At 37.1% G+C, this 27842-nt stretch overlaps 1 protein-coding gene across 1 annotated transcript in view; it reads right to left on the bottom strand.

Annotated features, from left to right (window-relative positions):
- The window catches only part of EXT2 (exostosin glycosyltransferase 2), a 249891-nt gene that overhangs the window by 104520 nt on the left and 117529 nt on the right, over positions 1 to 27842 (bottom strand). The window contains exon 9 of the mRNA XM_077114465.1: positions 21271 to 21402. Coding sequence (XP_076970580.1) covers positions 21271 to 21402 — 132 coding nt within the window. The remainder of the gene's footprint in view (positions 1 to 21270; positions 21403 to 27842) is intronic.

The following is a 27842-nucleotide window of genomic DNA, read 5'->3' as shown; positions in this document are numbered from 1 at the left end:
AATCTAATCAAGTTTCCAACCTACAGTGCTGAATAGGGATTAAAAGAAACAGCTGTCTCCATAAAATGGATCAGGATTAAAACAAGGCTTTTCTTGGGTACATAATCCTTTCAAATTGGCACAAGGGGATAGAATGTGGGCAGAGATTGGGAAATCGACAATTAAGGCTTATTATAAAGGTTCCTAAATTGTAACACTGTTACAGCACTCACATCTCTTGGATTTTTAACTGTTATTTCTAAATTCTGAGATGCTGAGCTCTTTGTGTATAACCCAGCCAATTCGTGGAAATTTGGGTATCTGTGTGATACCTGAGACTCAGAGTTAAAGCTGTATAGCTCTGAAAGTCAGCATTACTCCATACAGAAACTGTTAAGAAGCTGAAAAAGATCAGACTTCAATTAGAGATATGAATGAAGCTGATCTGGCTAGGACTAAGGTAAATCAGAATAAAGGGCAAGGATGATATTAAGTATATTTTAAAACTTCAACCTCTGTGGGAGACCAAAGGAAGAGATGTTTATTTGGTACAAATTTATGTTTTCTGTAGCACACTAGCTATTTTAACTGGTATGGTCAGTTTCAAACAAAATAATTATATGGGACCTTAAATAGGGAATGAGATCTTGTTATTTTGACAGGTTAATGTAACTACTAATATATCCCAGAGTAATTTGTGCATAAAACAAAAAGTATTTGCAAAATTCCCTTGAGAGACTGGGGAAAAAGATGGAAATATTATACTTCCCCACCTGGAGAATTCCTGATATTCTTGCAAGCATTAGGGTCTACCAATTTAATAAGCCAAGCCCTTGATTTTGGGGTATGCCTTTATAAGAGTTATTCCCTCAAAGGAGAAGCTGAGCCTATTTATAATTATGACTAACAGTTACCCCCAGAGAACCCCTTTTGTTTGCTCAGATGTGGCTTCTCTCTTTAAGCCAACTTGGCAAATTCGATACCAAGTTGGGACTTGACTCCTAGAAGCGTAATTCTCCCTGGCAATGTGGGACATGACTCCCAGGGATAAGGCTAGCCCTGGCACTGTGGGATTGAAAAAGTCTTCTTGATCAAAAGGGGGAAAAGAAATGAAATGATATAAAATTTCAGTGGCTAAGAGGTCACTCTGGAGGTTATTCTTATGTAGTACAAAGATATTCCTTTTTAGTTTCTAGTATATTAGAACAGCTAAAAGGAAATATCTGAAACTGTTGAACTGCAATCCAATAGCCTTGATTTTTGAAGAAGACAATATAACTATACAATTTTTAAGGTGTGACCACGTGAATGTGAAAACCTTGTGACCGACACTTTCTTTATCCGGTGTATGGGAAGATGTGTAGGAAAAGAAAGACAAAAAAGTAAATAAATAATAGAGCAGGATAAGGGGTATGGGATGTTTTGAGTATTCTTTTTTCTTTTTCTTTTTTATTTGGAGTGATGAAAATGTTCTAAAATTGAATGAGCTGATGAATGAATAACTATGTGATGATACTGTGAGCTATCAATTGTAAACTTTGGATGATTATATGGTATGTGAATATATTTCAATAAAATTGCATTAAAAAAAAGAGAGAAAGGGCAGGCCACGGTGGTTCAGCAGGCAGATTTCTCGCCTGCCATACCAGAGACCTGGTTTGATTCCTGGTGCCTGCCCGCATGAAAAAAGAAAAGAAAACAGGAAAGCAAAAAGACTGTAGGACAATATATCTGAAGGGCTGAAAGAAACCAATTGCCATCCAAGAATTTTATATCTGTCAAGACTGTGGTTCAAAAATGAGAGATTAAGACATTCCCAAATAAACAAAAGCTGAAGGACTTTGTCACGAGTAGACTTGCCCAACAAACAATGCTAAAGGGAGGTCTTCAGATTGAAAGGAAAGGATACTGGACAGTAGATCAAAGAAGCATTAAGAAATCAAATCCTCCAGTAAAGGTACCCACGTGGGTATTTGTAAAGACCAAAACTATTATATTGTATTTTTTTGTTATGTAACTACACTGCTTACTTCTTAAAGGTTTCAAAATGCAAATGCATGAAAAGTAACAATAAATATATAGTTTTGGACAAAAAAAGTATGAAGATGTAATTCACAACAAGTACAGTAAAAAGGTTGGGGGAGGGGACAGAGGTATACAGAAACATTGTTTGTGTAAGCTATTGACAGTTAAGTTGACACCAAAACAAGCATGACTGTTATAGATTTAGGATGGTAAATGTAAGTCCCATGGTAACCAGAAACAAAATACATGAAAAATATATACAGAGGGAAATGAGAAGGGAGTCAAAGTGGTACATTATAAAAAAATCAAATAAATATGAAAGTAGGCATTAAAGAAGGAATTAAGGGACAAAAGAGGTATAAGATGAAGACCAAAGAATAAAATGGGAGAAGAAAATCCTCCATTATCAGCTGTTACTTAAAATATATACAGATTAAACTCAATAGTCAAAAGGCACAAATTGGCAGAACAGATAAAAAAAAACAAGCGTGACCTAAATACGCTTAAATTAAAAAACAAGTAGCTATAAGATACTACAAAGGTTCCATGCGCTTGGGTAGCTTTCCAGAAACCTACAACCTCCAGATGGGTCCATAGACAGATAAGTCCTGAAATGCAGAGAAGCCAGCCTCTCTAGAACATCAACTAGTTCCACCCCCCATTCCATAATATTGACAGCCCTTCCAACATGAAAAAGTTAGAATGAACACAGCCCAAATGCCCTAAAGAGTGGGAGAAAGATCAAAAGTCACGGTGGAGTTATACAGAAAATTAGGGTTTAACAAATGAGTACTGCTGAATCATTATATTGATATTTCCTTTAGTCTCTAGTATCTTAGAGCAGCTAGAAGTAAAAACCCAAAATTGTGGAATTGTAACCCATACACAAATTCTGAAATCTGTTCTATAATTAATTGTTAGAATGGACTCTGAAATTTATTGCTTTCTTGTATACATGTTATTTTTCACACAAAAAAAGAGGAGTATAAAAGAGAAGATAGGATTTAACAAATGAGTATGACTGCTGAATCATTATAATGATATTTCTTTTGGTCTCCGGTGTCTGGGAGCAGCTAGAAGAAAAAACAAAAAAATCGTGGAACTGTAACCCATACCAAACTTTAAAATCTGTTCTATAGCTATTTGTTAAAATGTATTGGAAATTTATTGCTTTTTTTACATATTATATTTCACAATTAAAAAAAAACAGGAGGAGTTGAAAGGATGGTAAAATATGTTCCATCCAAATATTACCCAAAAGAGAGCTGAAGTAGCTATACCAGTATCTTTAGACTTTCAAAATAGACTGTAAGTAAAAAACTGTATATGGAACCAAGGATACAATATACCGATAAAGGGGCCAATTCAACAAGACATAAAATTATAAATGAATACAGATACATATATGAATGAATATATATATATATATATATATATGCACCTAATAGCAGGACCCCAATGTATATGAAGTAAATATTGATAGATCTGAACAGAGAAATTGACCCTAATACCTTAACGGCAGGAGACTTCAATACACTACTTTCAATAAAGGACAGAGCTTCTAGACAGAGGATCAAAAACGAAACGAAACACTTTAACAATACCACAAACCAACCGGACATAGCAGACATGTAGGGAACACTCCACCCAACAACAGCAGAACACACACTCTTCTCTAGTGCAGACAGGTCATTCTCCAGGATGGACCATGTGCTGGTTCATAAAACAATCTCTGTAACTTCAAAACTACTGAAATCTACAACCACATGGAATGAAGCTAAAAATCAATGACAAAGGGAGAGCTGGAGCATTCAAGAAAAAGGAGACATTACCATACTTTTAAACAACCAATATGTCAAAGAAGAAGAAATCACAAGAGAAATTAGCAAACATCTTGAGGCAAATGAAAATGAAAACACAACATACCAAAACTTATAGGATGCAGCAAAGGCATTGCTTAGAGAGAAATTCATAGCTCTAAATGTATATACTAAAAAGGATTATCTCACAATCAAAACGTATTGGCAAAGTCCTTTGAGGAATGGGAGAAAAAATATGGAACTATTAAATTTTACCATCAGGGAATCCCCTGATCCCTGATCAAACATCAGGGACACCCAAATCAATAGGCCATGCCCTTGATCTTGAGGCTTACTCTTGTGAAGCTTATGTAGGGAGTGGAGAAGCTTAGCCTACCTATAGCTATACCTAAGAGTTTCTTTTGGAGGACCTCTTTTTTGTTGCTCAGATGTGGCCTCTCACTCTCTCTAAGCTCAACTCTGTAAGTGAAATCACTGCCTTCCCCCTTACGCGGAACATGACATCCAGGGTTGAAAGTCTCCCTGGCGGCATGGGAGATGGGTTTGGCCCTGGCACCATGGGATCAACAATGCCATCCTGACAAAAGGGGGACTTTTCAGTGTAACTAAAAAGGTATTGGTAGCAGAGAGAATTCAAACAGAGTTGAGAGGCTACTCTGGAGGTCACTCTTATTCAAGCCTCTTACTCAAGCTTCAGTTAGACATTGCCACCTATCAGTGGCAACTTACCAAACCCCAACCAAAACCATTCCAGCCAATACTAAAGAACACCTGTGGCAACATGGAAGACTCTACAAACATTTCATACACGAGGGTAACTTTCCAGAAACCTACAGCCTCCAGATAGGTCCCTGGTCCAGATAAGTCCTGAAACCTAGAGGGCCCAGCATCTCAACGACAACAGCTAGTTCCATCTCCCTACCCCATATTATTGACAGCCCTTTCCAACATGAAAAAATTAGAATGGCCATAACCTAAATACCCCTAAAGAGTGGGACAGAAAGCTCAAATGTGATGGTGTAGTTATACAGAGAAGGTAGGGTTTAACAAATGAATATGATTGCTGAATCACTGAATTGATATTTCTTTTAGTCTCTAGTATCTTAAGAGCAGCTACATGTAAAAGCCTAAAATTGAGGAATTGTGACCCATACCAAACTCTGAAATCTGTTCTATAACTAATTGTTGTGCTATGCTTTGAAATTTATTGTTTTTTTGTATATATGCTATTTTTCACAAAAAAGTCTATTGTGATGACAAAAAAATATTTATTCCTTCTAGGTCTGCTATATTCTGGAGCAGTTAGAAGGAAAAATATGAGAGGATAGTATGGTAGCCCATGATAAACTCTGGGATCTGTCCTGTAACTACTTGTTGAAGAGTACTCTGAAAATTATTGCTTGTTTCTTTCTTTGCTTTGCATATATGTTATATCGTAAAATAAAAAAGTTAAAAAAAAAAAGTAAGGCTAAGAGAAAAGAAAAAAAGATGATCTCAAAGCATAACCTTAACCACATACCTGAAAGAACAAGAAAAAGAAGAAAAATTAAACACAAAGCAAGCAGAAGGAAGTAAATAACAAAGATTAGAGTGGAGATGAATGAAATAAAGAATAAAATAAAATGAGAGACTTCCAGGAAGATGGCCAACTAGAGTAGCATGAGATTAGCCCTGCTCCACAGAAAAGTCAGAGAAGCGATAGGAGGGCAACTGAGATGGCAATTCAGGAGTGTGGCTGACCTGGCAGAGCCTTCTGCACCACATGAGGCAGTGCTGGTTGCAGAGGCAGAGGAACTGAGAGGCAGAAAGCTGGAGCCTGCACAGAGGTGCAAAGCCCACAGGAGTGCACATATGGGAACACAGGACTATAAAGTAAGCCAGGCCGCGTTCCTTGGGCGTGCTACCCTCACCAGTGCAGCCCCATCACCAGCGACTCACCCCACACCCCTGCTCCCATTCCCTGAGCACCCCGCACCCCCATCCCACCAGCCCCCATTGCATGTACCTGCCCCACACCCCCACCCCAAGTGCAGCCCAAGCCACCTCTCCTGCACCCCTCCCAAGCACTACCTCCCATCCTTGTTTCTGCATGCTGTTGCCAGCGCATAAAGGCTGCGGGCACTAACCCCCACACCTAGGCTACCCCTGCCCCCAGGCTATAGTGTCGCACAGCCTCACCCCACCCTCCCTGAGCTCAGGACATCTGTTTACGGCACTCCCAGGCCCACACATGCGCATGGGCCTCCAATCATGCCATTCATGTAGAGGGAACCACACTGTACAACAGTCCTAAAACCGTGCAGGCACACAGCCCTCAGTCACACTTCCCAGCTCTGAGAAAGTGCCGACCTGCGCAGCCAGGTCACATCTGCCTCCAATCTAGGAAGGTGTAACATGGACCTGCTGCGACAGCTCTACTTATGCGCACAAATTGCCCCATGCCTTAGATTAATGCACACCAGGATTATGTCCCCCAAACCGGTGCACCTGCACAGCCGCACCCTCCCTGGCCACTGGGCGCCCACGTTCACAAGCACCAGCATAACACCCCCAACCTGTGCCCAGACTGCCCTGAAACAAATCACCACATTGAGTGCCCACCCCGTGCCCTGCTCCCTGCTGTACGACCATTCCACAAACACAATGCCTTAGAGTACTGAAAGAAAACAACTCCAAAGTAAATCAGTCAAGATATTTACATGAGACGAAGACAGCAGAAGATCACCAAGCATATGACAAGGCAGACAGGTATAGCCCTGACTACTGACCAAATTAAAACACCAGAGGAGACACAGACTTTGGAACAACTAATCAAAGATGTTCATACAACACCACTTAATAAAATAAGTAGGACAGCAAATGACATAAAGGAGATCAAGAAGACAACCGAAGAGCACAAAGAGGAATTTGAAAGAATAAATAGAAGACTAGCGGAAATCACAGAGATTAAAGATTCTGTTGACCGAATAAAAAACATACTAGAGGCACACAACACCAGATTTGAAGAGACAGAAGAAAGAATAAGTGATATAGAGGGCAGAATAATTGACTTCAAAGACTCAAAACAGCAAATGGCAAAAAAGATAGAAAAAGATTGAAAGGGAACTCAAGGAAATGAAAGATAAAACAAGGTGCACAAATATAAGAATCATTGGTGTCCCAGAAGAAGTAGAGAGGACTAAAGGGCTAGAGTAGTTGAGGATATAATGGGGTAAAACTTCCCAACCCTCATAAAGGACATAAATATACAAGTCAAAGAAGCCCAAAGAACTCCAAACAGAATAAATCCAAATAGGTCTTCCCCAAGGCACATACTAATCAGTCTGTCAAATGGTGAAGAGAAACAGAAAATCCTGAAAGCAGCAAGAGAAAAACAATCTACTACATACAAGGGAAATCAGATAAGACTGAGTTGAGTTCAGACTACTCAACTAGCACACTGGAGGCAAGAAAGCAGTGGTATAATATATTCAAGATCCTGAAAGAGAAAGACTACCAGCCAAGAATGCTATATCCAGCCAAACTGCCCTTCAAAATTGAGGGAAAGTTCAAAATTTTCACAGACAAAGAAGTCCTGAAAGAATTTGTCTACAAGAGACCAGTCCTTCAAGAAATACTGAAAGGAGTTCTGCCAGCTGAAAAAAAAAAGACAGGAGAGAGGGGGGAGGTCTGGAGGAGGGCACAGAATTGAAAAGTACCACTAAGGGTAATTTAAAGAATACAAAGAGAAAGAGGGAAAAGAATATAGAGATCTGACAAATAAGATAAAAAAGATAATATGGTGGAATCAAGAAATGCCTTTTTAGGAATAACTTTGAAAGCTAATGGACTAAATTTATCAATTTAAAGAAACAGATTGGCAGAATGGATTAAGAAACATAATCCAGCTATATGCTGCTCCCAAGAGACTCATCTTAGATACAAGGATACAAATAGACTGAAAGTGAAAGGATGGAAAAAAGATGTTCCACACAAGTCGTAACCAAAAGAAAGCAGGAGTAGCTATACTAATACTAGACGAAATAGACTTTAAATGCAAAGACATCATAAAAGACAAAGAAGGACATTATAAACTAATTAAAGGTTCAATTCACCAAGATGATATAACAATCATAAATATTTATGCTCCCAATCAAGGAGCTCCAAAGTACATAAGACAGACATTAGCAAAACTGAAGGGAGCGATAGATGTTTCAACAATATTAGTAGGAGACTTCAATACACCACTCTCCTCTACAGATAAAACAACCAGACAGAAGATCAACAAGGAAACAGAGAAGTTAAATAATTTGATAAATGAATTAGACCTAACAGACATATATAGGTCACTGAAACCCCAAAACACAAGGTTATACATTCTTCTCTAGTAATCATGGAACATTCTTTAGGACAGGTGGGGCACAAAACAGGTGTTTTTGTTTTTTTTAATTCAAAATTTTTAACATTGAAATTATTCAATGTTAAAATTTAAAAACATTGAAATTATTCAAAGCACTATCTCTGATCACAATGGGATGAAGCTGGATCTCAGTAACCACCAAAGAACAAGAACATTCACGAATATATGGAGATTAAATAACACACTCTTAAACAACCAAGGGATCAAAGAAGAAATTGCTAGAGAAATAAGTAACTATCTGGAGATGAATGAAAATGAGAATACAACTTAACAGAATTTATGGGATGAGACAAAGGCTGTGCTGACAGGGAAATTTATTGCATTAAATGCCTATCTTAAAAGACAAGAGCAAAAATTGAGGACTTAACAGCAAACTTGGAAGAACTTGAGAAAGAACAGCAAACAAAGCCCAAAGCAAATAGAAGAACAGAAATAACAATGATTAAAGCAGAGAAAAATGAATGGAAACAAACAAACAAACAAAAACAAAAGAACAATAGAATCAATAAAACCAAAAGTTGGTTCTTTGAGAAAGTCAACAAAATTGATGGGCTACTAGCAAAATTGCCAAAGAGAAAAAGAGAAAGGATGCAAATAAAATCAGAAATGAGAACAGTTGCATTACAACAGACCCTGAAGAAATAAAAGAAAACAAAAGAGGATACTAGAGACTTCCTGGAAGATGGCGGCTTAGTAAGACGCGCGGATCTTAGTTTCTTCTCCAGGGCAGCTACGAGGGGACTAGAAACGATACAGAAAGCGCCCAAAGCCACAACAGAGATAAAAAAGACAGCGTACCCCATCCTGGAATGGCTGGCTGACTGAGAGAAGAAGCTCGGGTGAGATCGCCGAGGCGCGCGGGCCTCACCGGGCGGGGTGGCAAGCGGCCGGAGTTACTCCCTTCCCCCTTCCCGGGCCGGCTGGGAGAATTGGAGAGGCGGTCCCCTGAAACCAAGGCGGCTGGCGCCCACACCACGCGCAGCCCCCCGGACCAACTGAGAGAATTGGATCGGAAACCCCCAGGCCACGGAGAACGGTGACGGGTGGGGGAGGCCCCTTCCAAACCCTTGACTCCCGGGGAACGTGCACTCTCCCGGGCGGGCCGCTGCCGCTGGCGCCCTCTCGCCACACTTGTCGCCCAGGGCCGACTAGGAAATTCGGACGGGCTCTTTCCCAGGCTGCGGCGACCAGCAACCCTACCTACGTTCGGACCCTGGGCTGGCTCAAGCCGCTTCGGCTAGCGAACCCCCCGGACGGCGAGAGTTTTCCAAAGTTTAAGGTCCCACAGCACCTTTTACTGGTGGGACCGGCAGACAAACGTGTGCCACGAGCGCCACCTACTGGGCAGGATAAGAAAAACAGAACCCAGAGATTTCACAGAAAAATCTTCCAAACTTTTGGATCCAATACCCAGGGAAATCTGTCTAAATGCGCAGACGCCAACAAAAGATAACGGATCACGCTCAAATAATTGAAAATATGGCCCAGTCAAAGGAACAAACCAATAGTTCAAATGAGAAACAGGAGCTGAGACAACTAATGCTAAATATACGAACAGAAATGGAAAACCTCTTCAAAAACGAAATCGATAAATTGAGGGAGGACATGAAGAAGACATGGGCTGAACATAAAGAAGAAATAGAAAAACTGAAAAAACAAATCACGGAACTTATGGAAGTGAAGGACAAAGTAGAAAAGATAGAAAAAACAATGGATACCTACAATGATAGATTCAAAGAGACAGAAGATAGAATTAGTGATTTGGAGGATGGAACATCTGAATTCCAAAAACAAACAGAAACTATCGGGAAAAGAATGGAAAAATTTGAACAGGGTATCAGGGAACTCAAGGACAATATGAACCGCACAAATATACGTGTTGTGGGTGTCCCAGAAGGAGAAGAGAAGGGAAAAGGAGGAGAAAAACTAATGGAAGAAATTTTCACTGAAAATTTCCCAACTCTTATGAAAGACCTAAAATTACAGATCCAAGAAGTGCAGTGTACCCCAAAGAGATTAGACCCAAATAGGCGTTCTCCAAGACACTTACTAGTTAGAATGTCAGAGGTCAAAGGGAAAGAGAGGATCTTGAAAGCAGCAAGAGAAAAACAATCCATCACATACAAGGGAAACCCAATAAGACTATGTGTAGATTTCTCAGCAGAAACCATGGAGGCTAGAAGACAGTGGGATGATATATTTAAATTACTAAAAGAGAAAAACTGCCAACCAAGACTCCTATATCCAGCAAAACTGTCCTTCAAAAATGAGGGAGAAATTAAAACATTCTCAGACAAAAAGTCACTGAGAGAATTTGTGACCAAGAGACCAGCTCTGCAAGAAATACTAAAGGGAGCACTAGAGTCAGATACGAAAAGACAGACGAGAGAGGTATGGAGAAGAGTGTAGAAAGAAGGAAAGTCAGATATGATATATATAATACAAAAGGCAAAATGTTAGAGGAAAATATTATCCAAACAGTAACAACACTAAATGTTAATGGACTGAATTCCCCAATCAAAAGACATAGATTGGCAGAATGGATTAAAAAACAGGATCCTTCTATATGCTGTCTACAGGAAACACATCTTAGACCCAAAGATAAACATAGGTTGAAAGTGAAAGGTTGGGAAAAGATATTTCATGCAAATAACAACCAGAAAAGAGCAGGAGTGGCTATACTAATATCCAACAAGTTAGACTTCAAATGTAAAACAGTTAAAAGAGACAAAGAAGGACACTATATACTAATAAAAGGAACAATTAAACAAGAAGACATAACAATCATAAACATTTATGCACCGAACCAGAATGCCCCAAAATACGTGAGGAATACACTGCAAACACTGAAAAGGGAAATAGACACAAATACCATAATAGTTGGAGACTTCAATTCCCCACTCTCATCAATGGACAGAACATCTAGACAGAGGATCAATAAAGAAATAGAGAATCTGAATATTACTATAAATGAGTTAGACTTAACAGACATTTATAGGACATTACATCCCACAACAGCAGGATACACCTTTTTCTCAAGTGCTCATGGATCATTCTCAAAGATAGACCATATGCTGGGTCACAAAGCAAGTCTTAACAAATTTAAAAAGATTGAAATCATACACAACACTTTCTCGGATCATAAAGGAATGAAGTTGGAAATCAATAAGAGGCGGAATGCCAGAAAATTCACAAATACCTGGAGGCTCAACAACACACTCTTAAACAACGAGTGGGTCAAAGAAGAAATTGCAAGAGAAATTAGTAAATACCTGGAGGCAAATGAAAATGAAAACACGACATATCAAAACTTATGGGATGCAGCAAAGGCAGTGCTAAGAGGGAAATTTATTGCCCTAAATGCCTATATCAGAAAAGAAGAAAAGGCAAAAATGCAGGAATTAACTGTTCAATTGGAAGAACTGGAGAAAGAACAGCAAACTAATCCCAAAGCAAGCAAAAGGAAAGAAATAACAAAGATTAGAGCAGAAATAAATGAAATTGAAAATATGAAAATAGTAGAGAAAATCAATAAGACCAGAAGTTAGTTCTATGAGAAAATCAATAAGATTGATGGGCCCCTATCAAGATTGACAAAAAGAAGAAGAGAGAGGATGCAAATAAATAAGATCAGAAATGGAAGAGGAGACATAACTACTGACCTCACAGAAATAAAGGAGGTAATAACAGGATACTATGAACAACTTTACGCTAATAAATACAACAATTTAGAGGAAATGGACGGGTTCCTGGAAAGACATGAACAACCAACTTTGACTCAAGAAGACATAGATGACCTCAACAAACCAATCACAAGTAAAGAAATTGAATTAGTCATTCAAAAGCTTCCTAAAAAGAAAAGTCCAGGACCAGATGGCTTCACATGTGAATTCTACCAAACGTTCCAGAAAGAATTAGTACCAATTCTCCTCAAACTCTTCAAAAAAATCGAAGTGGAGGGAAAACTGCCTAATTCATTCTATGAAGCCAACATCACCCTCATACCAAAACCAGGCAAAGATATTACAAAAAAAGAAAACTACAGACCAATCTCTCTAATGAATACAGATGCAAAAATCCTCAATAAAATTCTAGCAAATCGTATCCAACAACACATTAAGAGAATTATACATCATGACCAAGTAGGATTCATCCCAGGTATGCAAGGATGGTTCAACATAAGAACATCAATTAATGTAATACACCATATCAACAAATCAAAGCAGAAAAATCACATGATCATATCAATTGATGCAGAGAAGGCATTCGACAAGATTCAACATCCTTTCCTGTTGAAAACACTTCAAAAGATAGGAATACAAGGGAACTTCCTTAAAATGATAGAGGGAATATATGAAAAACCCACAGCTAATATCATCCTCAATGGGGAAAAATTGAAAACCTTCCCCCTAAGATCAGGAACAAGACAAGGATGTCCACTATCACCACTATTATTCAACATTGTGTTGGAGGTTCTAGCCAGAGCAATTAGACAAGAAAAAGAAATACAAGGCATCAAAATTGGAAAGGAAGAAGTAAAACTATCACTGTTTGCAGACGATATGATACTATACGTCGAAAACCCGGAAAAATCCACAACAAAACTACTAGAGCTAATAAATGAGTACAGCAAAGTAGCAGGCTACAAGATCAACATTCAAAAATCTGTAGCATTTCTATACACTAGTAATGAACAAGCTGAGGGGGAAATCAAGAAACGAATCCCATTTACAATTGCAACTAAAAGAATAAAATACCTAGGAATAAATTTAACTAAAGAGACAAAAAAACCTATATAAAGAAAACTACAAAAAACTGCTAAAAGAAATCACAGAAGACCTAAATAGATGGAAGGGCATACCGTGTTCATGGATTGGAAGACTAAATATAGTTAAGATGTCAATCCTACCTAAATTGATTTACAGATTCAATGCAATACCAATCAAAATCCCAACAACTTATTTTTCAGAAATAGAAAAACCAATAAGCAAATTTATCTGGAAGGGCAGCGTGCCCCGAATTGCTAAAAGTATCTTGAGGGAAAAAAAACGAAGCTGGAGGTCTCGCGCTGCCTGACTTTAAGGCATATTATGAAGCCACAGTGGTCAAAACAGCATGGTATTGGCATAAAGATAGATATATCGACCAATGGAATCGAATAGAGTGCTCAGATATAGACCCTCTCATCTATGGACATTTGATGTTTGATAAGGCAGTCAAGCCAACTCACCTGGGACAGAGCAGTCTCTTCAATAAATGGTGCCTAGAGAACTGGATATCCATATGCAAAAGAATGAAAGAAGACCCATCTCTCACACCCTATACAAAAGTTAACTCAAAATGGATCAAAGATCTAAACATTAGGTCTAAGACCATAAAACAGTTAGAGGAAAATGTTGGGAGATATCTTATGGATCTTACAACTGGAGGCGGTTTTATGGACCTTAAACCTAAAGCAAGAGCACTGAAGAAGGAAATAAATAAATGGGAACTCCTCAAAATTAAACACTTTTGTGCATCAAAGAACTTCATCAAGAAAGTAGAAAGACAGCCTTCACAATGGGAGACAATATTTGGAAATGATATATCAGATAAAGGTCTAGTATCCAGAATTTATAAAGAGATTGTTCATCTCAACAACAAAAAGACAGCCAACCCAATTACAAAATGGGAAAAAGACTTGAACAGACACCTACCAGAAGAGGAAATACGGATGGCCAAGAGGCACATGAAGAAATGCTCAATGTCCCTGGCCATTAGAGAAATGCAAATCAAAACCACAATGAGATATCATCTCACACCCACCAGAATGGCCATTATCAACAAAACAGAAAATGACAAGTGCTGGAGAGGATGCGGTGAAAGAGGCACACTTATCCACTGTTGGTGGAAATGCCAAATGGTGCAACCAGTGTGGAAAGCAGTTTGGCGGTTCCTCAAAAAGCTGAATATAGAATTGCCATACGACCCAGCAATACCATTGCTGGGAATCTACTCAAAGGAATTAAGGGCAAAAACTCAAACAGACATTTGCACACCAATGTTTATAGCAGCGTTATTTACAATTGCAAAGAGATGGAAACAGCCAAAATCTCCATCAACAGACGAGTGGCTAAACAAACTGTGGTATATACATACGATGGAATATTATGCAGCTTTAAGGCAGGATAAACTTATGAAGCATGTAATAACATGGATGGACCTAGAGAACATTATGCTGAGTGAGTCTAGCCAAAAACTAAAAGACAAATACTGTATGGTCCCAATGATGTGAATCGACACTCGAGAATAAACTTGGAATATGTCATTGGTAACAGAGTTCAGCAGGAGTTAGAAACAGGGTAAGATAATGGGTAATTGGAGCTGATGGAATACAGACTGTGCAATAGGACTAGATACAAAAACTCAAAAATGGACAGCACAATAATACCTAATTGTAAAGTAATCATGTTAAAATACTGAACGAAGCTGCATCCGAGCGATAGGTTCTTGTTTTGTTTTGTTTTGTTTGTTTTGTTCTTATTATTATTACTCTTATTTTTTTTCCTCTATATTAACATTCTATATTTTTCTCTGTTATACTGCTAGTTCTTCTAAACCGATGCAAATGTACTAAGAAACGATGACCATGCATCTATGAGATGATGTTAAGAATTACTGATTGCATATGTAGAATGGTATGAGGTCTAAAAAAAAAAAAAAAAAGGTCAGCACAATACTGCCTAATTGTAATGTAATTATGTTGGAACGCTGAATGAAGCTGCATCTGATCTATAGTTTTTTTTTTGTTTTTTTTTCTTTCTCTTATATATTTTTGTACTTTTTATTTTTATTTGTGTTTTCTCTGTGTTATCACTTTATTTCTTTTTCTGTTGTCGTGCTATTTCTTTCTCTAAATCGATGCATATGTACTGAGAAATGATGACCATACACCTATGTGATGATATTAAGAATTACTGATTGCATATGTAGAATGGATTGATTTCTAATGTTGTGTTAGTTAATTTTTTTTAATTAATAAAAAAAAGGAAAAAAAAAAAAAGAGGATACTATGAACAACTATACACCAACAAACTAGACAACTTAGATGAAATGGACAAATTCCTGGAGATACACAAAAAAAGCTACACTGACTCAGGAAGGAATAGAAGATCTCAACAAACCAATCACAAGTAAAGAGATTCAATCAGTCATAAAAAATTTTTCTAGAAAGAAAAGCCCAGGGCCAGATGGCTTCACAGGGGAATATTATTAAACATTCCTAAAACAACTAACACCAATCCTGCTCAAACTTTTCCAAAAAACTGAGGATAAAGGAACTCTACCTAACTCTTTTTGAAGCTAATATCATTTTAATATCAAAAACCAGGTAAAGATGCTATAAGAAAGGAAAATTATAGGCCAATCTCCCTAATGAACATGGATGCAAAAATTCTCAATAAAATATTTGCAAACTGAATCCAACAGCACCTTTAAAAAAATTATACAGGGTTTATACCAGGAATGCAAGGATGATTCAACGCAAGAAAATCAATTAATGTAATTCAGCACATTAGCAAATCAAAAGGGAAAAATCACATGATCATCTTGATTGATGCTGAAAGAACAATCAACAAAACTCAGCATCCTTTTCTGATAAAAACACTCCAAAAGATAGGAATCAAAGGTAACTACTTCAATATGATAAAGGGAACATATAAAAAACCAATAGCCAGCGTCATACTCAATGGAGAGAGACTTTCCCCCTAAGATCAGATACAAGACAAGGATGTCCACTGTCACCATTATTATTCAACATTGTGCTAGCAGTTCCAGCTAGAGCAATCAGGCAGGACAAAGAAATAAAAGGCATCCAAATTGGAAACGAACAAGTAAAACTCTCATTATTTGCAGATGATATGATACTATAGTTGGAAGATCCTGAGAAAACTACAGCAAAGTTACTTGAGCAAATTCAGCAAGGTGGTGCGATATAAAATTAATGTGCAAAAACCAGTAACATTTCTATACACAAACAATGACCTAGCTGAAGAGTCAGTTAGGGAAAAAAATTCTATTCAAAATAGTAACTAAAAGAATCAAATACTTAGGAATGAACTTAACTAGGGACGTGAAGGACTTGTATACAGAAAACCACATAACATTGCTAAAAGAAATCAAAGGAGATCTAAATTGGTGGAAAGACATTCCCTGCTCATGGACAGGAAGGCTAAATGTAGTTAGGACGTCAATTCTCCCCAAGTTGATCTACAGATTCAACACAGTACCAATCAAAATTCCAAAAACCTACTTTGAATATTTGGAAAAGCTAACTACCAAATTCATCTGGAAGGGAAAGAGACCCCGAATAGCCAAAAGCATCCTAAAAAACAACAAAGTGGGAGGATTACCACTCCCTGACTTTAAAACCTATTATAAAGCCACAGTGGCCAAAACAACATGGTACTGGCACAAACACAGAAGCACTGACAAATGGAATTGAATCAAGAGTGCAGAAATAGACCACTAAATCTATGGTCAACTGATTTTTGACAAGGACCCCAAATCCTCTGAACTGGGACAAAATAGTCTTTTCAATAATTGGGCATGGAAGAACCAAATATCAATAGCCAAGAGGATGAAAGAGAACCCTTATCTTATACCCTACACAAAAATTAACTCAAAACGGATCAAACACCTAAATATAAGAACTAGCACCATAAAGCTTTTAGAAGAAAATGTAGGGAAACATCTTCAAGACCTAGAAACAGGAGCACAAGCAACCAAAGAAAAACAGATAAATGGGAACTCCTCAAAATGAAATGCTTCTGCAACTCAAAAGACTTTGTCAAAAAGGTGAAGAGGCAGCCAACTCAATGGGAGAAAATATTTGGAAATTACATATCAGACAACGGTTTGATTTCCTGTATTTACAAAGAAATCATAGAACTCAACAACAAAAGAACAAACAACCCAATTATAAAATGGGCTAAAGATATGAATAGGCATTTTTCAGAAGAGCAAATACAGATGGCTCACAGCACATGAAGAGAGGCTCATTTTCACTGGCTATAAGGGAAATGCAGATCAAGACTACAATGAGATACCACCCCACACCTATAAGAATGGCTGCTATTAAACATACAGGAAACTATAAATGCTGGAGAAGATGTGGAGAAAATGGGACACTTATGCATTGCTGGTGGGAATATATAATGGTGCAGCCATTATGAAAGACTGTTTGGTGTCCTTAGGAAATTAAATATCGAGCTTCCCTATGACTCACCAATAGTACTACCTGGTATACACCCAGAAGAGCTGAAAGCAATGACACAGACATTTCTACACTGATGTGCACAGCAGCATTATTCACAATCATCAAAAGATGGAAACAAACCAAATGCCCATCAACAGACAAGTGGATCAACAAAACATGGTATATACATACAATGCAACATTATGCAGCAGTAAAGACAAAACAACGTCCTGAAGCACATGACAAAACAGATGAGCCTTGAGACATAATGCTGGGCGAAACTAGCCAGATACAAAAGGAAAGATACTATGTGATTCCACTTTTATGACTAGCATGAAGGTATAATCATAGGCTTCTAATACAGAAGATAGGGGACTTAGAGATACATAGAAACAAGAGATGTGTAAACTACCAGCTAAGGAGGTTGAATTCCAGTGTAAGGGAATAGATAGGAATGAAGGTGATTCTCTAGTGGGTCAAGAAGTAATATTACCATACTGAAGATGAACAAGATTGAAAGGGGTTGTATAGACCTATGTGTGCCACTGACTCACACGAGAAATACAAATGAGTTCTTGTAAGAACTATTTCAAAGATATGATTCTTATATAAAGAGTGTTTAAGCCCAGGGTACAGGGGGCAAAATGCTATTACATGCCATGAGCTATGTTCAAAAGGAAACCATCAGCACAACCACAGTAACAGCAGAGGTAAATAATGGGGTGAGAGACAAGAGTTAAGAGGAGGTTTAGATTTCCTATTTGGTAAGGGTGTGTTTATTGGTTTTCTACCTCTTGGGAACAATGAAATTATCTAAAATTGAGAATGTTGATGGACTGTGGACTTTGGGCCCTCTACATGATGCCCAATGAATGCAGGTGGCTGAAGGATGCACTGATGGAGAAGTAGATTGGCAAACAATGATGTATACTTATAAACAAAGGTTTTGCTGCTACAAAAGGGAACAATGTGGTGATGCGAGCAATGATGTGAATGAACATATGGGATATTTGGTGAGACAAAACAAGTCAGAAATGAAAAAACAACAATGGTATGGTGACCTTAAGAAAATGCTTATAAGAAAATAGGGGCCTAGACTGTAAGCTTTTAGAGCAGACACATTAAGTCCAGAGTGGGGATTATTATTTCTGGATTTTAAGAGGCTGTTTTATATTTATAACCTGATATTTAGAGATAAGAACAATGTCAAACAGGTTGGGGTTAACGTAATTCAGAACATAGGGGTAAGGAAGACAGTGTCTATATTTTAGAATCACACATACTTTTTGAGACCAATGGAAGAAAGGTTTATCTGATCTGGAACTGAAATTTTCTATAGAGCATAATCTAATTCAACCTACCTGTATAGCTCATTTGAACAACTGAACACAGGAAGCACAGAATAATTAAGAGGTCCTTTAATCCTGTATAGATGATTTTAATGCCTGGAAACATCCTAGAGTATATTAACCAGACAATCTAAAAGTATTGGCAAAGTCCCCCGAGGGAGAGGAGAAAGACTCTGGAACTGTTAAACCTTACCATCAGGGAATCCCCTGATAACTGTGTCAAACTTTACGGATACCCAAATCAATAGGCCATGCCCTCGATCTGAGGCTTACTCTTGTGAAGCTTATGTAGGTAGCGGAGAAGCTTAGACTACCTATAGACATGCCTAAGAGTTACTTCTGGAGGACCTCTGTGGTTGCTCAGATGTGGCCTCAGTCTCTCTAAGCCCAGCTCTGCAAGTGAAATCATTGCCCTCACCCCTATGTGTAACATGACATCCAGGAGGGAAAGCCTCCTTGGCAAAGCCAGAAAGGACTCCCAGGGATGAATCCAGACCTGGTACCATGGGATCAACAATTACATTCTGACCAAAAGGGAGAAAAGAAGTGTAATTAATAAAGTACCAGTGGCAGAGAGAGTTCAAATAGAGCCGAGAGGCTACTCTGGAGGTTGCTCTTAAGCAAGCTTCAGGTAGAATCTGCTACCTGTTATAACCTGCCAACCCCCAACCAGGACCATTCCAGCCAATCGTAAAGAACACTTAGGGCAATGTATAAGATTCCACAAGGGTTCCATGCACTAGAGTAACTTGCCAGAAATCTACAACCTCCAGATGGGTCCCTGGTCCAGATAAGTCCTGAAACCTAGCCCAACCTCTCCAAACATCAGATAGTTCCATCTCCCTACCCCATATTAGTGACAAACCCTTACAATATCAAAAATTTAGAATTGCCATAGCCCAAACAATCCCAACAAGAGGTATCAAAAGATCAAATGTGATGGCGGAATTAAACATAGAAGATAGGACATAACAAATGAATATGAATGCTGAATCATTAAATTGTTATCTCTTTTAGTGTCCAGTATTTTAGAGAAGCTAGAAGTAAACACCAAAAATTGTGAAATTGTAACCCATGCCAAAGTCTCAAATATGTTCTACAACTAATAGTGCAGCTGTGCTTTGAACTTTATAGCTTTTTTGTATATATGTTATTGTTTACAAAAAGAGAAGGTAAGAAAAGTCGATTGTGATGATAAAAAAGTATTTAAGCCCTCTAGCCACCTATATTTTGGAGCAGCTAAAAGGAATACTATGAGAGGATCATATGGTAGCCCATGCCAAACTATGGGATCTATCCTGTGATCACTTTTTGAGGAGTGCTTTAAAAACTATCGCTCTTTTCTTTCTTTGTTTTGTATAAATGTTATACTATACAATAAAAAAAGTTAAAAATTAAAAATAAAATGAGAGAAAATCAATGAAACTAAAAGTTGGTTTTTGAAAAGATCAATAAAATTGACAAAATTTCAGAAAGATTAACAAAGAAAAAAAGGAAAGACGACACAAGTAACTAAAATTAAAATTGAAATTGGGGACATTACCACTGACTCCAGGGAAATAAAAAGGATTATAGGAGGATACTACTAACAACTGTATGCCAAAAATTAGATAGTCTAAATGAAACAGACCAATACTAGAAACACACAAACTATCTACTCCAATTCAAAAAGAAATAGAAGATTAAAAAAAATGAAAAAAAATGGAAGATCTCAACAGGCCAATGACAAGTAAAGAATCAGTAATCATAAACTTCCCAACAAAAAAATTACAGAATCAGGTGGCTTTATTGGTGAATTTTACCAAACATTCCAAAAAGAATTAATACCAATCTTGCTTAAACTCTTTCAAAAAATTGAAGAAGGGACACTTGCTAACTCATTCTATGCGGTCAGCATCACCCTAATATCAAAGGTAGACAAAGATACCACAACAAAAGAAAACTATAATATCCCTTATGAATAGAGATGGAAAATTGTTAAGAAAATACTAGCAAATCAAATTCAACAGCACACTGAAATAATTACATGCTACGATCAAGAGGGATATATTCCAGATATACAAGGTTGATTCAATATAAGAAAACCAATTAATCTAATATACCACATTAACAGAATGAAGGAAAAAATACACATGATCATCTCAATTGATGCAAAAAAGGCATCTGACAAAATCCAACGTGTCTTCTTGATAAAAACATTAGGGGTAGAAGGAAACTTCCTCAACATGATAAAGGGCATATATAAAAAACTCACAGCTAATATCAAACTTAATGGTGGAAGACTGAAAGCTTCCCCCCTAAGATCAGGAATAAGACAAGGATGCCCACCATCACCACCACTGTTATTTGTCATTGTACTGGAAGTTCCAGCCAGAGCAATTAGGTAAGAAAAAATAATTAATAAAAGGCATCTAATTTATTACATCCTGACACCTGGACCGTGCCTCACATTGATTCACTTACCACAGTGGGAGGGTCATTCCAAACTTCATAGGAGATGGCAGCATATGGATAAATTCGGTCATTGATAATCTGCAGCGTGGCCAGGGCAATGGCTTTAATTGACTGGAAGTAAGCTTCCCAGAACCATCGGGCCTGTAAAGAAAATAACACTGTATTAAGTTAGCAGGTAAATGAAACAAAGTTAAAGAACTTAGATGCTCTATCACAATCAACTACGGGTCTGGGTAATTTCTTAACTCCTAAAGAGGATGCTGCATTGAGCAAATGCTTTCCTGTTGTACAAGCCAGCGCCATTAAAAGTGTGCATTTATCCAACATATTCAATGCAGAACAAAAGCAAGTGAAAGGCATACTGGATTCAATTTCGATAGGAGAAATTATGTGATGAGGAAAACATGAATTTGTTATGCCAGACCAAACCTATAGCATTTTTTTTGGATATAACATGTATACCGTAAATTGCACAAATCTTAAGCATAGAGCACAAAGAATTTTACATATGTACATACATACTCTTATCATCCCGGATAAAAATATAGAACATTCCAGCACCCAGAAGATTCCTTCATGTTGCTTTCCAGTCAGTAACTTACCCCTCTAAGAGTAAACAGTATTTTGACTTCTAAATGGAATCAAACAATATTTACTCTTCGGAATCTGTCTTCTTTTGCTCAGTATTATGTGTTTATGATTTATCCACATTGTTGCACATAGTAACCATTTGTTCTTTTACAAGGCTATGCAATATTCCATTGTATGACTATACCCAATTTACAGACATATGAGTATATTCTCTATATACAGACTGTATAGACATTTGGGTTGTTAACAGTTTGGGGCTATTAGGAATGCAGCTGCTATGCACTCTGTACATGTCTTCTGGTGGACATGCACACTCATTTCTCAAGCACGGAACTGCTGACTCCAAAGGTAGACTTAGTTAGTTTTAGGAGATACTGCTAAACAGATCTCCAAAACAACTACCAAATATATTCCCTTCAGCAATGCATGAGAGTTCCAGTTACTCCATAGACTTGCCAACACTTAACTTTAGCAATTCTTATGAGTATGTAATGGTACCTCATTGTGATTTGAATTTGCATTTTCTAACAACTAACAAGTTGAGTACCTTTTCAAATGCTTATTGACAATTTTACAGTGCGTTTTCAAGTTTTTTTCTCATCTTTAATTGAATTCTCTGCCTTTCGTTCTTATTGACTCAGAGAAGTTATATATTCTGGATAGAGATCCTTTATCTGGTAAAGCTATATGTATATTTTTATGTATTCATAAATCTTCACTCACTGATGTTGTTTGACAAAAAGGCTTTTTATTTAGATCAAGTCCAATTTACCCATTTTTTAATTTTATGGTTAATGCTTTTCTGTTCCAAGAAATTATTGTCATTTCCAGAGTCATGAAGATATTCTAAGGTTTCTTCTAAAAACATTTATAGTTAAAGCTTTCATATTTAAATTTATGATCCATCTTGAATTCATCTTTTTGTATGAAAACTTTGTTTGCCAGTGGGATGTCCAATTGACAACAATATTTATTGAAAAGACCATTACAGTGTAACAACACATTTGTTGTAAATCAAATAACCATATACATGGGTCTGTTTCTGGATTCCCTATTCTGTTCCATTGGCCTATTTGCCTGTTTTTGCACTACCATCATTTTGTAACTACTGAAGCATTATATCAAGTCTTGATTTCTAAAAGTGTGAGTGCTCCAACATTAGTTTTCTTCTTCAAAAATGCCTGGGCTATTCTTGGCCCTAGACATTCTTACATAAATTCTAGAAGCAGTTTTTCAGTTTCCACACACACAAAAATCCTAATGGGAGGTTAACTGGAATTCACCAAATCTACAGATCACATTAAGGAGAACTGTGATTTTGATACATTATGTCTTCTAAGCCATGAATCTAGTATCTTCCTCCACTTGGGACTTACAAATTTTTTGTGTGTGTTATATTTATCTGCTGACTTGAATTCATCCAACTTTCTAAATTCACTTATTAATTCCAAAAGTTTAATTTAAAGATCCTTTGGGTTTTATAAATTCAAAATGAGATCATGTGCTAAAAAAGACAATTTTACTTCTAATCTTTAATTTCATTTCTTTTTCTTGCTTTAATGCTCTGGCTAGTACCTCTAATTCAATGCCAGATGGAAACAGTGATAGTGGACATCCATGTCTTTTTTCTCACTGGGGGAAAAGGTTCAATATTTCACCATTTAGCATGATGTTTCCTGTAGGGTACCAATTCTTGTACATTCCTCTCTATTTTTCCTTGGCTAAAAATTTTTATTGTGAATGGATTTCAATTTTATGAAATGTTTTCTCCAACTATTAAGGTAATCATTTTTTTTCCTCCTTCATCTGTTAATGTGATGGAGTATACTGGTAACTTTAGTACACTGAACCAAGCTTGCATTCTTGGAATAAACCATTAGGTTGTGAGACTTTTCTTTCTTCTTTAATATTGCCAGTTTGAATTGCTAATTAAGTGTTTATAGTTTTTACATCTATGTTCATGAGGAAGACTGTACTTTCTTGTAATATCTTTACCAGATTTTGGTACCAAGGTTATGCTGGGCTTATAAAATTAGGTGAAAAGTGCTCTCTTCTCATTCCTTAAGAAATTTTATGCAAGGCTGATATTATTTTTTCCTTGAAACCTTCGCAAGAATTCACCAGAAAAACCATCTGGGCTAATTTTTTGAGCGTCAACGTTTTTGGTTACGAATTAATTTTCTCTCATTCACACAGGATAACACACATTTGTGTGTATGTGCTTGCATGCGTGGGAGGGGGGCAGATAAAGTTTTTTGGGAATCATTTCTTCTAAATGGTTAAATGTATTGAAATAAAAGTTTTCATTAATGTCCTTTTAAAGCCTGTAGAATGTGTAGTTATATATCCCTTTTCGTTCCTGATATTGGTAGTTCATTTTCTCTTTGCACTTTATTAGACTTACTAGAGACTTTTCAATTTTATTAATCTTTCTGAAAAAACTTTTAGATTAGCTGAATTTCTTGAGCATAGATTTTTTTCCAATTATGTCCATTTCTGCTCTTATTTTATTCCTTCCATCTATTTGGGGGGGATTAATTTTGCTTTTAGCTTCTTGAGATAGAAATTTAAATAATTGGTTTCAACCTCTCTTCATTTCTAATATACATACTTAACGCTATAAATGTCCCTGTAAGGACTATTTTAAATTCATCCCACATATTTATATATCATTTTCATTATTATTTAGGTAAATTTTTTCCTCATTTTCACTGTGATTTTGACCCATGGGTTATTTGGAAGTATACTGTTTAACTTTCCATCATTTGGGTTTAAATTTTACCTTTCTGTTACTGATTTCTACTTTGCACTCTGTTTAGAGAACATATTCTGTATAATTCAAAAAAATGAAATTTATTTAAACTTGATTTATGGTCCAGCATATCGTTAATTTTGGTAAATGGTCAATGTATACTTGAAAAACACATGGATTCTGCAGCTGGTGTTTTATAAATGTCAGTAAAGTGAGGTACTATTCAAATATTCTACATCCTCACTATTATCTGCCTGTTTGCATATATACATTGATTTCCCTAAATTTCACTTTCAAATTCCTGTCCTTACTTAAAGTTTGTATCTTGTAAAAAGAGGTTTTATTATTTTATCCCACCCAAAAATCTTTGACATTTTTAAAAATTTTAATGTATTTTTTATTGAGACAGTTTCACACAAAAAACAATCCACCCAAAGTACAGATCAATGGTTCACAACATCAACGTATAGTTCTGTGACAGCAACATGATCATTTTCAGAACATTTGCATTACTCCAGAAAAATAAATAAAAAGAAAAACCCATATATCCCATACTCCTTACCCCTCCCTCTTACTGACCCTACTAGTATTACGATTTACCCAATTTAAAGACTTACAATAGAGGTAGGTTAACTAAGACTGTGTGTGTGTGTGTGCGCGTGTGTGTGTGTCACATTCTGGGCTTTATCTAAGTCTCTATAAAATATATATATATATCAGTGTAACAAAAAACATCTAGAAGTACAGCCATACAAACATGGGCAACTGACTTTTTTTTCCTTCAATATAATTATACAATCATTTTCAAAGATCAGGGCTACTGGATTACAGGTCAACAACTTCAGGTATTTCTTTCTGGCTATTCTAAAGCACTAGACTCAAAAAGAAACATCTATATAAGTGAGTTATTATCACAATCATTTGTGAAATCCTAATATCTCAGTTACAGCTCCTTCTTCTCCTTTGATCTCTCTATCTTCACGGATATTTGGGCAATGACCATTTTAACTTCTTCATGCTGAGAAAGGGGTGTAGGAATGAACCTGGTTGTGGTTCTTAGAGAGAATGGTACCTCTAGGTTTCAGGATTTATCTGGCCTAGAATCAGTCTGAAGGCTTTAAGTTTCTGAGAAAATAAACTTTTATAGAGCTCATAAGAAAAACTTTTATAGAGACTTAGATAGAGCCCAGGATACTCCCTAAGGTTTTTCAGGTATACTGTTGGTTGGGAATGGCATACTGTGGTAGTTTGAAATATCTGGCTAAAGTTTACTTAAGAGTGACCTCCAGAATGACCCTTCAACTCTATTTGAAATCTCTTAGCCACTGAAACTTTATTTTGTTCTATTTTCCCCCCTTCGGCTATTCTCAATCCCATGATGCCAGGAAAAGGCACATCCCTGGAAATCATTTCCCGCGTTGCCAAGGACACATACACCCTTGGGAGTCATATCCAACGTAGGGGGGAGGGTAATGAGTTTATATGCAGAGTTGGCTTAAAGAAGAGGCCACATCTGAGCAAACAAAAAAAGCTCTATGGGGGCAACTCTTAGGCATAATTACATGCAGGTCTAGCTTTGCCACTGCAGAGATAACTTTCATCAGGACAAACCTCAACATCGAGGGGTTGGCTAACTAAATTGGGAGTCCTTAATGCCTGATAGAGTATCAGGAATTCCCCACATGGGGAAGTGTAATATGTTTATCTTTTTCCTCAGTCCTTCAAGGTGATTTTGCAAATACATTTTTATTTTATGTCCAGATTACTCTGGAATGTACCTAGGTATTACATTAACCTGTACAGAATAATAAGCTCTCATTTCCTATTCTAGGTCCCATGTACTTAGGTTGTTTAAATAAACTAACCAGACAGTTACATTAGCTATTATACCACAGAAAATTTAAATTTTGGACCAAATAAACATGTCTTTCTTTGGTCTCCCACAAAGGCTGAAGTTTTAAAATACACTTAATATTACCCTTTACTCTGTATTCTGATTTACCTTGGTCCTAACCAGGTCCATTACACTCATATCTCTAATTGGAGTCCGATCTCTTTTTCAGCTTCTTTTACAGTTACTGTATGGGGTAATGCTGACTTTCTTCTCAAGTATCCCACAGGTACCCAACGTGCCAGGGAATTACCAAGTTATACACAAAGAGCAGGGCATGCCAGAACTTAGAAATGATGGTTAAAACTCAGGAACAGACATGACTGCAATAAGAGCTTGCAATCTACGAACCTTTACAATGACCCTTATTTGAACATTCTCTACTCCGTAACTGTTGATTGTCCAATCTCTGTCCGTGTCCTATCACCTGATAACCTATGCCCTCAAACTCAATTCTCAGAGTTTGTACATTATACTTAAGCCTTGCAATATTTGTCTTTTCCTTTCTGGCTTATTTTGCTCAATATAATGTCCTCAAAGTTCATTCACCTAGCTACATGCCTCATAACTTCATTCCTTCTTGCAGTTGCTCAATATTCCACTGTATGTACACATCAAAGTTCGCCCTTCCATTAACCAGCTGATGTACCCTTAGACCACCTCCATTCATTGCAAATCATGAAAAATGCCACTATAAATACCAGTGTGTAAATGCCTATTCGTGTCCCAGTTTTCAATTCTTCCAAGTCTTTGTCTAAAAACTGGTTGCAGCACCAATGTTTATAGCAGCACTATTTACAACTGTGAAGAAATGGAAAGAGCCAAAATGTCCATCAACAGACGGGTGGCTAAACAAACTGTGGTATATACATACGATGAAATATTATGCAACCGTAAGACAGAATAAATTTATGAAGTATGTAACAACATGGATGGACCTTGATGACATTATGCTGAGTGACATTAGCCAGAAACAAAAGGACAAATACTGTGTGGTCTCACTGATATGAACTGACATTAGTGAATAAACTTGGAGAATTTCATTGGTAACAGAGACCATCAGGAGATAGAAATAGGGTAAGATACAGGGTAATTGGAACTGAAAGGATACAGATTGTGCAATAGGACTGAATGTAAAAACTCAGAAACGGACAGCATAATACTACCTAACTGTAATACAATTACGTTAAAACACTGAATGAGGCTGAATGTGAGAATGATAGAGGGAGGAGGGCTGGGGGCACAAATGAAATCAGAAAGAAAGATAGACGATAAAGACTGAGATAGTATAATCTAGGAATGCCTAGCGTGTATAATGATAGTGACTGAATGTACAAATTTAAAAAA

This window comes from Tamandua tetradactyla, chromosome 8 (genome assembly GCF_023851605.1).
Source record: "Tamandua tetradactyla isolate mTamTet1 chromosome 8, mTamTet1.pri, whole genome shotgun sequence".
Taxonomy (NCBI): Eukaryota; Metazoa; Chordata; class Mammalia; order Pilosa; family Myrmecophagidae; genus Tamandua; species Tamandua tetradactyla.
This window is presented reverse-complemented; position numbering and strand designations above follow the sequence as displayed.